At 53.7% G+C, this 14,779-nt stretch overlaps 6 protein-coding genes across 6 annotated transcripts; 3 read left to right on the top strand and 3 right to left on the bottom strand.

Moving 5' to 3' along the window:
- Positions 1-367: 367 nt before the first annotated feature.
- Positions 368-2,514, bottom strand: W97_03841 (uncharacterized protein; the record flags this gene model as incomplete). Its single annotated transcript, XM_007781735.1, has 11 exons — positions 368-457; positions 514-593; positions 645-850; positions 944-1,068; positions 1,119-1,184; positions 1,234-1,384; positions 1,433-1,592; positions 1,649-2,033; positions 2,084-2,169; positions 2,221-2,402; positions 2,462-2,514. The coding sequence occupies 11 exons, from the start codon at positions 2,512-2,514 to the stop codon at positions 368-370; spliced, it is 1,584 nt and encodes a 527-aa protein (XP_007779925.1).
- A 284-nt stretch (positions 2,515-2,798) lies between these two features.
- W97_03840 (uncharacterized protein) lies at positions 2,799-4,764 on the bottom strand (the record flags this gene model as incomplete). The annotated part of the gene is made up of 6 exons (XM_007781734.1): positions 2,799-2,839; positions 2,888-3,813; positions 4,036-4,186; positions 4,236-4,280; positions 4,329-4,459; positions 4,511-4,764. The coding sequence occupies 6 exons, from the start codon at positions 4,762-4,764 to the stop codon at positions 2,799-2,801; spliced, it is 1,548 nt and encodes a 515-aa protein (XP_007779924.1).
- Positions 4,765-5,175: 411 nt separating this feature from the next.
- Positions 5,176-6,806, top strand: W97_03839 (uncharacterized protein; the record flags this gene model as incomplete). Its single annotated transcript, XM_007781733.1, has 7 exons — positions 5,176-5,289; positions 5,349-5,489; positions 5,542-5,680; positions 5,749-5,964; positions 6,013-6,578; positions 6,634-6,735; positions 6,789-6,806. 7 exons carry the CDS (start codon positions 5,176-5,178, stop codon positions 6,804-6,806), a joined length of 1,296 nt encoding a protein of 431 aa, XP_007779923.1.
- Positions 6,807-6,922: 116 nt separating this feature from the next.
- W97_03838 (uncharacterized protein) lies at positions 6,923-8,070 on the bottom strand (the record flags this gene model as incomplete). The annotated part of the gene is made up of 2 exons (XM_007781732.1): positions 6,923-6,978; positions 7,035-8,070. 2 exons carry the CDS (start codon positions 8,068-8,070, stop codon positions 6,923-6,925), a joined length of 1,092 nt encoding a protein of 363 aa, XP_007779922.1.
- A 635-nt stretch (positions 8,071-8,705) lies between these two features.
- On the top strand, positions 8,706-11,087 carry W97_03837 (uncharacterized protein; the record flags this gene model as incomplete). Its single annotated transcript, XM_007781731.1, has 1 exon — positions 8,706-11,087. One exon carries the CDS (start codon positions 8,706-8,708, stop codon positions 11,085-11,087), a length of 2,382 nt encoding a protein of 793 aa, XP_007779921.1.
- A 1,827-nt stretch (positions 11,088-12,914) lies between these two features.
- W97_03836 (uncharacterized protein) lies at positions 12,915-14,455 on the top strand (the record flags this gene model as incomplete). Its single annotated transcript, XM_007781730.1, has 2 exons — positions 12,915-13,308; positions 13,362-14,455. 2 exons carry the CDS (start codon positions 12,915-12,917, stop codon positions 14,453-14,455), a joined length of 1,488 nt encoding a protein of 495 aa, XP_007779920.1.
- Between the last annotated feature and the right edge of the window lie 324 nt (positions 14,456-14,779).

The following is a 14,779-nucleotide window of genomic DNA, read 5'->3' as shown; positions in this document are numbered from 1 at the left end:
CCAAAATATTTCGGAAAGGCGCTAAGCCAGAATGGTGGCGATCTCCGGCTGAACCGGGACAGCCCTATCAGGTCACGTGATATTGAGTACTCCCAACACCACTTGCTCATCCGTGAGGTATGTGGTAGATTACTCGTCAACTGACGACAAACATGAAAATAGGTACTGAATATCGCTTCGCTTCATGTTGATGATACCCGCGTTACCGCTTGACAGCGAATCCATCACTCAGTTGCTTGACGTCGGGTCGTTGCAGCACAAACGCAACCACCAAAGCTGCCGGTGGAAGCACGTCGACATTGCATCTTCCCTTGTCAAAGAGTCTCCGAATTTAATGCAGACCCTTCTCTCAGCTTCCAGATTTGGTTCATCCAACGGTCGGAGAGCGCATCGTAGTTCCTGTACTTGATCCCTCGCTTACTTCTCTAAATCCCATGTTCCAAAAACCCATTTCCATCTAGTATGATCAGCAAGCTGCACTCTTCCGCCAGAGTTAAAGAAAGGCAGACTTACCCGTGTTGCATGAATGAACATGCGCACCAATTCTTCGATGCGGCTTGCCGACTGCTTTACCGCATGTTTCTCTATGAGGTCTGCGGCATGGTCAACCCAGAACTGCTGCAAGACCCGCCAAACATGCTCACCTCTCCCGTTCCTGACCGCCTCGGTGTAATCATCCGAGACATAGCTTTCGATCCATTTCCAGTATCTGTTCCCTTCACGGACTGTTTCGGCATCACCGTACAGTCTTCTCGCGATCATGCCGTACCCGAGCAAGCATGGCGCCAAAGCAATCTGCAGAGCCAGCCAGTCCTCTGATTGTCCGACATCGAGGACGTATCTGCGGATTCTTATTCAGCGCTACAGCAATAAGTCGTACCGGGTCTTATACCTTGTGTATGCCGTACACGCTGAGAGGGATATCAGCAGGGTTACCATCAACTCGAAGTCACCCCTACCTTCGCTTTCTTCTTCGTTCTCAATCTCGTCTTGTGACAACCCGAACTCTTTGCAATATTCGATATGGAGCTTCACCTCCTCCTGAATGTGGGTGACATTCTCTGCAGACTGCCGATTTCAGCATAATAGCGAATACATCAATGCAGCTCCCGGCTTACCCTCTTGATATCCTCTAGCGATTTGGCCTTGTACGCAGCTAGCGCGTTGGCTCTCGCGAAGTGGATCTAATATTGAGATCAGCACTGCAGTGTACGGACACCTAGAGATACTGACGAGGAATAGATAATCTTGAACCAAGTAGTTCTTGAATTTCTCAAGGGGCAAAGTACCCTTTGCAAGCTGCCTCACAAACTCATGCTCGGAGTACGCCAGCCACGCCTTCTTAACGTCCTCCCGATTAAGCATGTAGTCGACGAAGTGCCCGCTGTGAGCTCCGTTGGTAAGAGTTCAAAGTTTGCGTGGCTGTACTTACGGAGAGAAAGGAAGATGATACGCGGAATGAAAATGATTGATCGGGCCGCTCCCCTTACCAAGATCTTTGCTTGTTCGTATACCGGCTTCGACGTAGAGGTTTGCGGCTGTAACAGCCTGTGCCGTTTCCATACCGCAGGCCAGATTTGATGCAATGGCGGCTACGAATTCATGCGGTGAGTGGAAGGTATCTCCGGTATGAGAAAGCGCTGCTTACAGGCCAATGAGCAGCCTGTCCCGTGAGTATTCTTTGATCTTAGATGCTCTGTCTCGAGAATGATGGTCTGGTCTTCTCCGTAGAGAATGTTGATGACGCTGTGATGGTCCGCTTCCTGGGTCGATACGACTCGGTCCTTCGTCAATGGTAGATGGCCGCCCTTCAATAAAACGTACTTCGGTCCTAATTTCTGGACAGATTTCGCTATCTTGATGATATCGTCTAGGGTTTTGGGCTCCTCTGCGGCTTGGCCGCTAGTTTTGAGTAGTAGCAATGCCTCGGGCATGTTTGGCGTGAGGATGGTCACCGTAGGTAGAAGCTGCTTGCACATTGTCTCGACGGCTTCTTCTGGTAGGAGTTGCGCACCACTTGTGGCGACCATGACCTGATCTGTTAGTGGTGTGGGCATGGAGGATTGGGTTTGGGGTTCGTTACTGGGTCCACAACAGACAGCGCAACATCGTGTCTTCGGAGAGCATCTGCAACAACTTCAACCGTCGAGGCCGAAGCCAGCATGCCTTCTCGTGGTAAGAGACGAAACTGCCAAGCTTGGACAGAAGCTTGCTACCTACCCGTCTTGACCACATCGACGCCGATGTCTTCAATACACGCATCTATCTGCTTCCTGACGAAGTCTGACGGCGTTTCATGGATGCCGTAGACCCCTTGAGTGTTCTGGGCCGTTAATGCGGTTGTAGCAGTCATTGCATAGCAGCCATGCGCCGCTATCACTTTCTGATCGGCTTCCAGGCCTCTGTTGGTGCAGGGTGTTAGTATTGCATGGCGTTGTAGCAGCTTGGTACGGAATCGTACGCCCCACCAGAGCTGTCCGAACCAGCTATCACCAGAATCCGTTTGGCAGCCATGATACGGGATTGTGCTCAATGATTTCAAAAAGATTCCATTTTCGTCGTACTTTCCCGTTCACACAATTCTTGGGTGACGCGCTGTCCACTAGCGAGCCACGACGTCATCGCTCCGGAATCGACTACTCCGGGCTATTTCTGTCTCCAAAGCCAAAAACCAGCAACAGTGTGCGTTGTATGTTGTCAATCCCTTGTTGCTCCAAGACCATTAAGTCCAGTAGCTCCACTACTCTGAACCTTCGGCTTCAGAGTTACCATCGAAGAACTCAGTCGATGCCAATCGGTCACTCATCTGATTCGCCCTCAAACTCCGATACTTCTGGGTCTACGAGAGTCAGTGCGAAGTCCAAGGAGACTGCTGGGGAACTCTTACCTCTCCAAGGGGTATATTCCAGCCTTCCGCCAACCTTCGTGGCGAGAACCTCCCGCACCAAAGCCTGCTGCTCCTCGCTAAGCAAACTGTCTGGATCTGCATTGTATATGGAAATCACGATTCCTTGATTGCTTGGCCTGAGCTTCTCGATGAACTCCAGTAATCCGTCCATTGTGAAGGCAGTCCAAGCATTGATGACAATATTCCGGAGGTTCTTCAACTCAGCAAGAGGGTCCCAGACGATGTCAGTGATACCATAGCCGGAGATGTAGAGGTCTTCCAGCTTTTTAAGTTGCTCTGCAAGGCCAATGATGTGTTCGTTCGAGAAGTAATCCGACACACCTCTGAGTTCCAGTACGCGTAGTTCCTTGAGTTGTCCAACAGACTGGAGCAGGATCTCATTGTCATCGAAACCCACTCCGTCGGCCTCGCCTTTGAGTGACAAAACTTCTAGCAGTGGCTGCTGGATCAATGCCGCGTGAAAGGTCTGGTTATCCTTGACCATATAGCTATCTAAACAGAGCTGTCGCAACCGGATAGAATGTTCCACGAGGATAGGAGTACCGATGTCCGCTGCTCCGACAAAGTTTTTTAGGCTGAAGTCTTGTAGGTTGCTGCAATTTTTGAGCCAGTCAACAACCTCAAGAAAGGCGTCATTGTGAATCTTGTGGAGGTCAGCAGTGCCGTCCATGTCCTCCAGGTGTAGCGTCTCCACTGCTGTGCAGCCTTTAAGGAGCGCCAATTGGGGGAGAGCCTCGGACCTCAGGCTCAACTTGATGGATTTTAGCGACTGTCCGTGGTCGTTCAATGCTAGGCAGGTTTCCGCACCGATGTGGGCATCACTGAAAACCTCGAAATAGTGAAGTGATTGTGGACGGAGACCACTTATGAAAGTCGAGAATCGATGATCCTGCCCCTCCCCAGGCCTTTTGTTGGTCAGCGATCTGTAGATTTCTCCAGACTTGCCCTCCAGATGGTCAAACAACTTCAGCCTTATGCACGTCGGCCATGTATACTCGAAACATGTCTAGCAAGGCCTCTTTGAGCATATTCGCATCTGCCGGATGGGTCACGGCCGTCTCTGACGAGCGGAATCAAGCCAAGTCGTATGAAACTGACAAAAGAATAGCCGCAGAAAGGTTGCTCACCACATGTATAGACTGAAAGTATCAAAATTTGGGCAGTGCTTGGCAATGAGTTCCTGTAGGTTCTCCTCTGCAAGACTCCTGCCGTCCCACAAATCAAGCGACCTCAGGCGTGGTAGCCTGGTGATCCATCTTGGGAGAGCAGTTGGCAACACTGCTCACTGATCAGACCCCATGCTACTGGTGTAAGAGAATAGACGTACCATCTCCCGATATCTGTTCCAGCATGTGTGTATGGGGAGTAACAACTGCGGAGTTAGAGATCTTTCTCTGAATCAAGCATCGGATCCGCTAACCTTCTCCGACGGCATCCGTTATGGAAGTCACGTTGAGACGAGCAGCACGGGGGACGGGTTTGGATCCGACCTTTGATGCTGGAGGGTCGAGGACAATGTAAAACCTTGAGAGCTTCCCAGAGAAGAAATTCCTATGACCCTGTGAATCGGTTGAAGCGTTACGCGTACGCTTACTTACTCACCTGGATATGTTGCCCCTGAATTTGGCATCTTCAAGTAAGTATCTGAGATCTTGCAAATCGAGTACTCTGATGTATTTGCAGTACGGGAACAAGGTCTGTTCCAAGCTCGAAGCGATGATAGATCGCCAGAGAATAGACCACTTCTGGACTATGAGCTCCTGCTGTGACAAGGCTATGGTCTCGTTGGGGCCGCCCTTGACTGGAGAGATATGGCAATTGCTAGAGTGAAGTGAGCAAGAGAGGGTAGGATACATCTCAGCAAGCCATGACTGACCGGTATAATTGTGTAAGCGCTGGTAGGGCGAATGACTTGGTCGAAACCGCGCAATTGAAGAGGGTATCGAAGTCTCGCTGCCGAGCTAGTTCTGCGCAGAGTATGTGGAGGATATCGTCCGGAAGAGGAGAAACCGACATGCTGGTTACACCCTTAAATACCAGAGTATTGTTAGCGTCGCATAATCTACTCATGGACATCGTCACATTACAGGATTCTTAGAGACTATCTGGCTGGCCTAAGGGTCTCGAGGTTTCCGCTCCGGCGCAAAGCAAGCTTGCAGGTGACGACGTGGCGAGGAAGACGCGTGCGGCGCGACGCGAACATCTTGGGGCAACGAAGCGGCTAATCTCATCTCAACACTCGACACCGAAAAGCAGAGTCGCGCAGCATGGTGTCACTCAAGTTCACTCTGTCCCCCGAGGCATCCGTCAAGATTCATGATGCCTTGTTGTGTCTAACCAAGTTCAGTGAGTCGGTCTCAATCGAGGCGCGTCAAGACAAGGTAGGCTGTTCTTTGGCGTCAAGCCAACAATTTCATAATTGACGGGTGTCCATATCCAGCTGTCTCTTACCGCGTTGAACTCTTCCAAGTCCGCCTACGCTTCAGTGTCACTTGAGGCAAGCCGATTCTTCTCCAGTTACAGTTGTGTCCCAAGCCAAGGCAGTACTGAGGGGCGCTTCACCTGCCGCTTGTACAACAAAGTAAGGAACAAAAACATTGATATCATTCATTCGGCTGGTAACCTCATATAAGGCGCTGCTATCGGTCTTCAAGGGGCGTGTCGCCGATGCGCGAGGGCGGGAGTCTGCTATTGACAGGTGCGAGGTCAGCGTGCAGGAGCGTCCGGATGAAGCCGAGTGTCGCCTTGTGGTGAAGATGGTGCACAATCAAGGTATAGATCAGTCTTTACGGCCTTTCATGCGCATCAAGCTTATGACTGACGTTGCCCCCTTGTGGCAGGTGTGACGAAGACCTACAAGCTGACTTACGAGTCTGTTGAAGTAATGCATGCGCTGTTCGACAAGAACATGGCGCAAAACCGGTGGAAAATCCACTCGGGATGTCTCAAGGAGTACATCGAGTATTTTGGGCCAAAAACGGAGCAACTGGACATCTACTCAGAGGACGGCCGAGTCACATTCATGAGCTTCACCGAGAAGATCTCAGACGGCAAAAGTGGGTCCTCCTCAGATCTGTTGGGTCCAAATGCTAATCCTTCAGCAGATATACTGAAGCACCCTCTACAGACAGCTGTCTCAGCCAGCACAGCAGACTTTGAAGAATTCAGCGCCCAAGAAAAGCTACATATCGTAATCAGCGTCAAAGACTTCAAGGCCATCGTCACACATGCTGATAATCTCCGGGCCGAAATAAGCGCCTGCTATTCTCAACCTACTCGGCCGCTGCAGTTCTCCTACGGCGGTGAGGGCATGCACTGCGAGTTTACTTTGATGACGGCCGGGGACTATAGAGGCACTCCTGCACCAGCTCCAAGCCATGCAGTTGCTAGCAGATCGATTTCAAGAGCACAGTCGACGGCAAGCGCACGAACTGACAATCATCCGGCACCAGTTGAAATGCCGCCTCCGTCGGAAGCAGGATCGAGAGTCTCAACTCACAGGAACAAAGTCCCAGGATCCACCAGGCCGCCCGCTTCATCAAATCTGCAGCGGCTGCAGTCTGATCCGGAACCGCTTTTCGTTCCCTTGGAAGAGGAAGACCGTCGTTGGGATCCAGCAGTCTTTAGGGACGAGGAGGAAACCCTTGGGTGGGATGCCAGCGCGGACAACGTAAGTCATGGGACAGTGATGTACATCCGTTACTCTGCTGACACAGCGGGTGTAGGATAACGCCCCTCATCACATTTTCCGCGACACGGCTCCAGCAGCCAGATCTGCAACTGACGATAATACGGAGGGTCTAGCGCCAACGCAGAGGGTCTCTCAGGTACGGTGCAGGTCTAACTGATGGTTCCAGCACTCGACTCTGACAGCTTCTAGATCCGAGGACTGTGGTAGACGAGCACCGTCAGAAATCCAACGCTTCTAGCTGTGCGCGTACGGTTTAGTAGCCGCATATCCGAGCGACTCCGCCACGCAGCACCCGCAAGCCCAACGTGAGTGGTCGGGTACGCTTATGTGTCTAGATGCAGCCCCACGACGGCTTCGTAAGTAGTGAGAGAGCTTTGAGCTAGCACATCAGTCAGGGTTCCGCCGCGTGGATCCAACTTGTTGCACATCCCGCACCAACTCCCATCACCACGCCTTCGACCTCAATCTCATTCCACCTATCAGCCACATCATCACCGCCGGCCGCTGTTGGCGCTCCGCAATTACCGTGCTCACCCCAACCCCAAGCCAGGATCTTGCCAGTCTTTGTCCTTACAAGCACGTGCTCACTTCCAGCAGCGAAGTATTCAATGAGCGGAATGTTTGCTGGCGGCAGTTGGCCGTGATCGTTTCTTCCCCACCCAATGAGCTTACCAGATTCGAGAAGAAGATAGATGCCACCCCAGCTTGCGCTTATGCTTTTCCAACCAGCAATACTTTCCGGGGCGGTTGATCGCACAAACCACTTGTCCGAGCCCAGAACCGTGTGGGTTCCTTCCTCAGGGGTGCCTACGACATATACGAAGTCTTTGCCACAAACTGCACGAACGGCTTTGAATCCAATTCCATCGATCTTCCGGGGCTCCCAGCAAATCTCAGCCGGATGCCCAAGCTGACCTTTGCGGCCCTGGCCCCAACCGTAAACGTCTCCGTTCGACAGGACAGCTACCGTGTGGCCCATACTGGAGGCAAGATCAACGATTCGGGTGTCCTTGGGTGGGAAGTTGATGATGAGTTGTGGTGAAGTTGCTTGGGTCACCTCTTTCCCGAGTCCGAGTTCCCCTTTTAGGCCGGTCCCGCAGCTGAAAACCGCATCCTCTGTGGTTACGAAGATGGATGCCTCCCAGGTTGCTGAGCAGAGCTTTACATCGTAAAGTGGAGCGCCGTTGTTGATGCGGAGGTCAGCGTGCCGGAAGGTGTTTAGCCGGCGTGAACTGTTCCCGCATCGTCCGTCACTGTTGTCGCCAGAAGCATACATCACAGAAGATAGAGCGTCTGGCGAACAGGGCTTTGAGCGCGCGAGGACTAGGGTGTGGTTCCCACCGGCGGCTATGTGGACATGAGCCGCTGCTTCAAATGAGGGTGGAAGAGCGCATGTCTGGGGTGCGGAGACATCGTCTTCATGCCTGATTCCTAGCTGACCCGAGCCATTTGATCCGAAAGCAAGCAGCATAGCGGTGATTCAGAATAAGAGAAATTGTATTTCTAGCTGTGCAGGTGATATGAAACTGCGTCCCGAAATTGGCGCTTGTAGAGACAGCAGGATTTCCAATGGCTGAACTTGGCCACAATCAGAGCGGTCGGACTTCTGTGATAACGAATAAATATGTACGCATATTGCGCACTTAATCGTGATGTAAGATGCCATGGCCGATCTAAAGACTTGCAAGCTTCGCCAAGCTTTTCTAGTAGCTTGTGCTCCCGGAACCGTCGAAATAGGAGCTCGAAACGCGACAAATCAGTTAATCAAACAGATTTTGCTAGGAAGCGCGATTGACATCCTCTAAGCTGGCGGCACCATTCTTCTTTACAGCTCTATGCACGCGGAGAGCATCACGAGCCACATGCACCCGTTTGCTCGCATGGACATCCGGTAGTCTTGTAAGGCATATTGCTGGACACCGAAATAGCAAGAAGAGAGCCCAGGCCAAGAAAAAGCCTGAAAAGCGGTTCGAAGGGTGAGTCAGCCGTGAGGGTCCCATTTGGGCTGCTAAGAATGAGCCAGCACTAGTCGAAGAGCTTCACATCAAGTGCCGCCATTATCCTCCCAGCGCGCTGACATCTTGGGGTAGATCCAAACCCCCAATTATGGCCGCGGCGCTCTTGACGCCGGGCAACACGAAACCAGCGAGTATCACCGATCTGCCACGGCCTGGGCAAACCATACTGCACGATGGGACAGAATACACTACAATCAAGGAAGGGCTAGCTCATATCCTGATACCCCCGAATGCAGCGCTCTCCACCGATCCGAGGACATTCAAGCAGCAACCTGCCGAGCAGACCCAGCAGGTCTTTTATAACCCCATCCAGCAATTCAACCGAGATCTGAGCGTTCTAGCTATACGTGCGTTCGGCGAGGATCTGCTTGCTATACGGCAGCGCAAGAGCGAGAAAAGGGGAAATAAGTCAGGCTTTAAGGAAAAGCAGCAGAAGCGTAATGCTAGGCGAAAGCTTATGCAGGCTACGGCGCCGGAAGAGGGCGCTGCGGAGGGCACAATCGAGGGCGTGAATGGAGTAAAGAGACGGAGGATCGATGAGGGCGGCAGCGGAACGCTTGCGGGGGACGTGGAAATGGTGGACGCTACAGCTAAGGAGCCTGAGCACCGGCAACCTGTGGCCCACGAGGAAGTCTCTGTGGTCCCGGCCGAAGACGATGCTGTCGATGAAGAAGGCATCAACGATTCAGATCTGCTTGCCCTGGAGAAGTCTTTAGACAAAGGCGCGACAGGTCCTGGGAAACAGCCAAGCCAAGCAGGTACAGGCCTAGGCACCACAGAAGATCCTGGCGGAAGGCCAGGCGTACCAATGTCACGAAGCCACTTCAAGATACTCGACGCTCTGTCCGCTACCGGCCTCCGCGCTCTCCGCTACGCGCAAGAGATACCCTTCATCACCTCTGTAACTGCCAACGACTTGTCCGAGAAAGCCACAGCGGCAATTGCGTTGAACGTGAAACACAACCGCCTCGAAGACAAGATAGTACCAATGACCAGCAATGCCATTGCGCACATGTACAGTTTCGTTGGGCAAGAGCCCGCTGGTGGGCCAGGGCCAAAATACGATGTCATCGACCTCGATCCCTATGGCACCGCGGTACCCTTCCTAGACGCAGCCGTGCAAGCACTCAACGACGGTGGCCTCCTCTGCGTCACCTGTACCGACGCCGCTGTCTTCGCATCCACAGGCTACCTCGAGAAAACATACAGCCAATACGGCGGCCTACCTATAAAAGGCTTCCATAGCCACGAAGGCGGCCTGCGCCTCATTCTGCACGCCATCGCAACCTCCGCGGCGCGCTACGGCCTGGCCATCGAACCACTCCTCTCCCTCTCCATCGACTTCTACGCCCGCGTCTTTGTGCGCGTGAGAAAAAGCGGCGCAGACGTGAAATTTTTAGCCAGCAAAACGATGCTCGTCTACGGCTGCGACGCCGGCTGCGGCGCCTGGAGCACGCAGTTCCTAGGCCGCAACACGACCTACGAATCCAAAAAGGGGCAGACGCTGTGGAAGTACAGCCTCGCGCAAGCGCCCTCCGCGTCGCCGTACTGCGCGCACTGTGGCTTCAAGACTCACCTCTCCGGGCCCATGTATGGCGGGCCGCTGCACAATCCTGCGTTCATTGAGAAAATTCTCAGCTTCCTCCCTGAGCTGGACCGGGCCACGTACGAGACGACTGAGCGCATTGAGGGGATGCTGCGGACTGCGTACGACGAGACGCTCTTCGATAGCCCCCAGGTTTCCGCTCCTAGCGTCCTCAACACGCCGAAGACTGCGGGTGGAAAAGCGCCTGAGCTGCCCCTTCCTTCCGTCCCAGCCTACGAAGTGGACCATCACCCCTTCTTCTTCAGCTCCTCCCACCTGGCGGGGGTTCTGCACTGCCAATCTCCGCCCGAAGCAGCCATCAAAGGCGCGCTCAGGCATGCAGGGTACCGCGCCACGCGCAGCCACGCGAAGCCCGGGGTCATCAAGACAGATGCAGGGTGGGATGTCGTGTGGGAGATCATGAGGGAGTGGGTCAGGCAGAAAGCGCCGCTAAAGGAGGGGTCACTGAGGAAGGGGATGGCCGGGTGGGGGATCTTGTATGGACATGATGGTACTAAGAAGAGCCTGGAGAAGGGGGTAGTGAGGAAGGAGAAGGAGGCGGATGGCGTTGACGTTGAGAAGGCGGACGGCAAGCCAGAGCAGAACGGGCGTGGAGCCGACGGCGGTAAGGCTGCTGCGGGGGATGGGGCCGGCGTGCCGGATGCGGTGGAATGTGGAGAAGCAGGGATAGGGGCAGGGGCAGATGCAGCTGCAGATGCGGCGGCTAAAAGCGGGGAAGATGCTGCAGAAGTTAAGTCTGCGTCAGGCACGAAGTTGAGGGTCGTATTTGACGAGAAACTGGGGAAAGATAGGGAGAGTAGGAATCTGGTCAGGTATCAACTGAATCCGCGGCCGAATTGGGGGCCGATGAATCGGGCTAGGTAGTCCTAGCTATGTATCGTAAGTGGAGAGTGGACTGGGGTTGTACATCTATGCCACTGCAATCAAGATATCTAAAACTGCAAAGTGCAATAACACGTGTTCGTGGAATTGATATTACTCAAGATTGGTGGGGCCCGCCCCAGTCCTTAGGAGGGACAGGACAGAATCCTAGAGAAGCACGATCCGGACGACTCCGCAGGTCTGACGATTACCAGGCGGAAGAAGAGGTTGCAACTCGTTTCTGTATAGATCCAGGTCGTTCGCAAGGCATCCCAACAAGTCTAGTGAGCGAAAGGAAAAGATGCAAAACAGTCAGAACCTGCCGAATTGATTCACGGCCTCGCACAAGGCATGCATATGCGTGGCCAGCTGCCTGACCGTTGGCGCAATACCTCAGAAAGCATTCGCTGAAGATCAGGCAGGAGAACGACGAGAAAGTTGGGGGTTGAGGTCTGTTAACCAGAGTAAACAGCACCTCCGGTACAACCGGCAAAACGTGATGCTTCGAGTAAAGCCTCATCCCTATCAGACCAGCCAGTCGGACGGACTAAGTTCTGATCGAGATTCACCTTACCTTCAGTCGAGTCGTGTCCACGCAAATCTCCGTGAAACAGAAGCGTGCCTGATTGTGCGCGCCTGTACTCATGTCGCCGGAAAATCATGAGATTGCCAAGATAGCGGTAAGCCGGCGGTAGATCGCTTCAAATCCGCTTCTAAGGGTTTGCGCAAAATGTCTCGCTATGGTGTTCACCTCTATATATCTCAACACTACGTTATGATATTAATTGAGTGAATGCCTAATATATTAATGATTAGTGCACGCTTAACTTCTACGCTGTTATAGCATTATTTATTGCATATTCGTGATTTGCAGTGTGGTTAAGAAGCCTCAGCGCAATTCTGGTGTTCTGCCCGCGATCTCATAACTTTCCGGCGACATGAGTACCTGGAGTTATTTTGGGCTATCGATCCATGACGTCTCAAAGCCCAGCTCCGAGGTCGGCAAATACGTCCGGGAGAATGCCGAGTCAACAGTGAAGCTTGGGTTGAGCATGTTCGGACGTCATCAACAATATGTCTGAGAGTGAATCGATCAATGTTTGAGCAGAGGTCAAGCACCGCGGTAAAAAACAAATTTGTCAACTCAGGAACGCCAGAGCGTGATCTGATATTTAATCGTGGGAATCTGGTGGTGCGACGGTAAAGACTGCCGTCCCGATCAACGTCTCACAGCAGTTTGGTGGAGAAAGCGCCGCGTGGCGGGGACGAGTTGGCGGCGACGCTCAGTCCAACCACAGTCGTGGATTCGATGTCATCATATTGTCACACCAGCTTTCCCATCCGACAATATCGAAGATCTCCAAACCCCCGGTCTCGGCGAGGAAAACGGCCGACTTGCCTGGGGCTGATTTGACAGAGTTGTGGGGTACGTCGACGAGGGCAGTTCATCGACACAGACAGCCGCAGCTCTCAACCACCAATCCGCTCAGCCTGCGAACAGCTCTAAAGCAACACCAGGCCGGACCACTGCCTCATCCAGCTGGACTACCCGCTCGTGTGCAGAGAGCCGCGCTGACACGGTCCAGGATCTGTTCCCCCGACGTGCAGTCGTGAAGTCACCGCACTCTCGCCTCAACTTTTCGTCGTTGACGTAGTCATGGCACACCTGCAGCTTGCTTACGCTGGTCCATCGGAACCTTGCGTCGACGGCCTCAATGCTACCGTAATCGGTTGGGACGGTCTTCGCAGGCCTTCCCTTAAAACGGCCGATCCGCCCATCTTTCAGCCTCCATCTCGCCAGGAACACGCCTTTGCCAGCTCTCACCCAACATGTTCAGCAAGACCATTCTCGCTTCGGCCGCCTTCGCTGCGCTTGCTGCGGCAGCACCTGCACCACAAGTGCCTGGATACACAGGCGCCGATGCCCCGTACGCGGACTCGACTGGCAACGGCATCTACCCTCTCGCCACCACCTTCGGTCCCGACACGACTGTCCCTGCCACATCGGTGTCGACCGGCGGTCCTCCCAATGTGAGCGAAGGGCCTCTGACTGGTCCTACCAGCCATGGCCCATTCTCAGGCACTCCCACCACAACAGGCGCAGTGACGGCGCCCTCTACCCTCGCCGCTTCCATTCCTGCCTTGCCGCCAAACCCTACGGCGACATACTACAACGCGAACGGCACGCTCCTAAACCCCGCGCCGGCTCCTTACACACCCGCCGGTTTGTCACCTAAGTATCACTTGCCATACAGCATCTTGCTAACCTTGTGCTAGGTGGCCTGGGCACCAATGGCACCGAGCCGCGATACATGGTCAACAGCGACTTCGATTTCGAGTCAATAGCACTTGCACTTTACCAGGAGTGGATCGAGCTTGACCTCTTCCACAACGGTCCTGCTACTTTCTCCGAGGAGGACTTCCTCGAGGCTGGTCTCACTGCCGAAGACCGTGACTACATCTCGTTCATGGCTAACCAGGAGGTCGGCCACGCGACGCTGCTGACGAACATGCTTGGCGAGGCAGCGCCCATCCAGTGCACGTACAACTACCCCTACTCGACCGTGCGCGAGTACATCGACTTCAACCAGAAGCTGACCAAGTGGGGCGAGGCCGGCGTGTTCGGTTTCCTCAACCACCTCGACGCCCGTGAGGTCGGTCAGATGCTCACACAGTCCATTGCGGTAGAGTCTCGGCAGCAGATGTCTTTCCGCCAGATGCTCGGCCAGCCGCCAATGCCCGTCTGGTTTGAGACCGGTATCCCGCAGTCATGGGCATGGACGTACCTTGCGCCGTATATCTCTGAATGCCCGGCCAACATCACCCGCCTTGCATGGCAGAACTTCCCGGCATTGCACGTCGTCAACCAGCCTAACCCGAACCGCATCTCGCCTAATAACACCGCCGACTATGAGGTTGTTGGCAACCGCACCGGTGACCCAAGCATCAGCGAGATCCCGAACGAGGAGTCTTGCGTGAACCTCAACGTTACTGGATCAGGATGTGGCCCTGCCATCGCCCGCAACCGCTCCGAGCCGCTGTCCTTCCCCGGCAGACAGGTGCGCTTCACGTGGGATGCACCTGGCCAGGCCGTCGGACCCAACAACAGCTATGTGACATCCACGTCTGCAGGCGCACCTGCCTTCGTCGCCTGGGTCTCTCAGCTCAACCTCACGTACACCCCGCTGCACCACACCGGCAACAACTCGGGCTTCACCTACCAGCCCGGCGGGCATGTTTACCAGAACGACCCGGCCGTCAACGACACCATGTTTGTTGCGCTGACCGACTCGGATCTCTATCTTACGCCGTTTAACCTATCCATGATCAACCCGCACGTTGTTGCGCTTGGGCTCTACACCGCTGGTTAAGCTGGCAAGCTTACTGGTTGTGTACGCTTGGATCTAGTGGATAGGTGTCGGGAGATGTGTTGAATTGTTTCAATACGGCTGTAATGTCAGGTCATGACGGAGGTGTGACGCGATCTCGAAAATCTGTATATATTGGATATGTCTCTTGGTATTGAGGGGTGGAAAATAGTAATCTTGTATAACAACAATGATTGATGAGTCAACACAATGCTATATAAATCATGAACCGTTACGAACGATTGCAGTGATATTCACTTACTACAATAAATCCAAGCACTCGCGCCACGTCTTTACTTGGCTTTGGTCCAAAGCCAACGCGCATAT

The sequence above is a fragment of the Coniosporium apollinis genome (assembly GCF_000281105.1).
Source record: "Coniosporium apollinis CBS 100218 chromosome Unknown supercont1.16, whole genome shotgun sequence".
NCBI lineage: Eukaryota > Fungi > Ascomycota > Dothideomycetes > Coniosporium > Coniosporium apollinis.
Note: the sequence above shows the minus strand (reverse complement) of the source record. Positions and strands in the feature narration are given on the sequence as shown.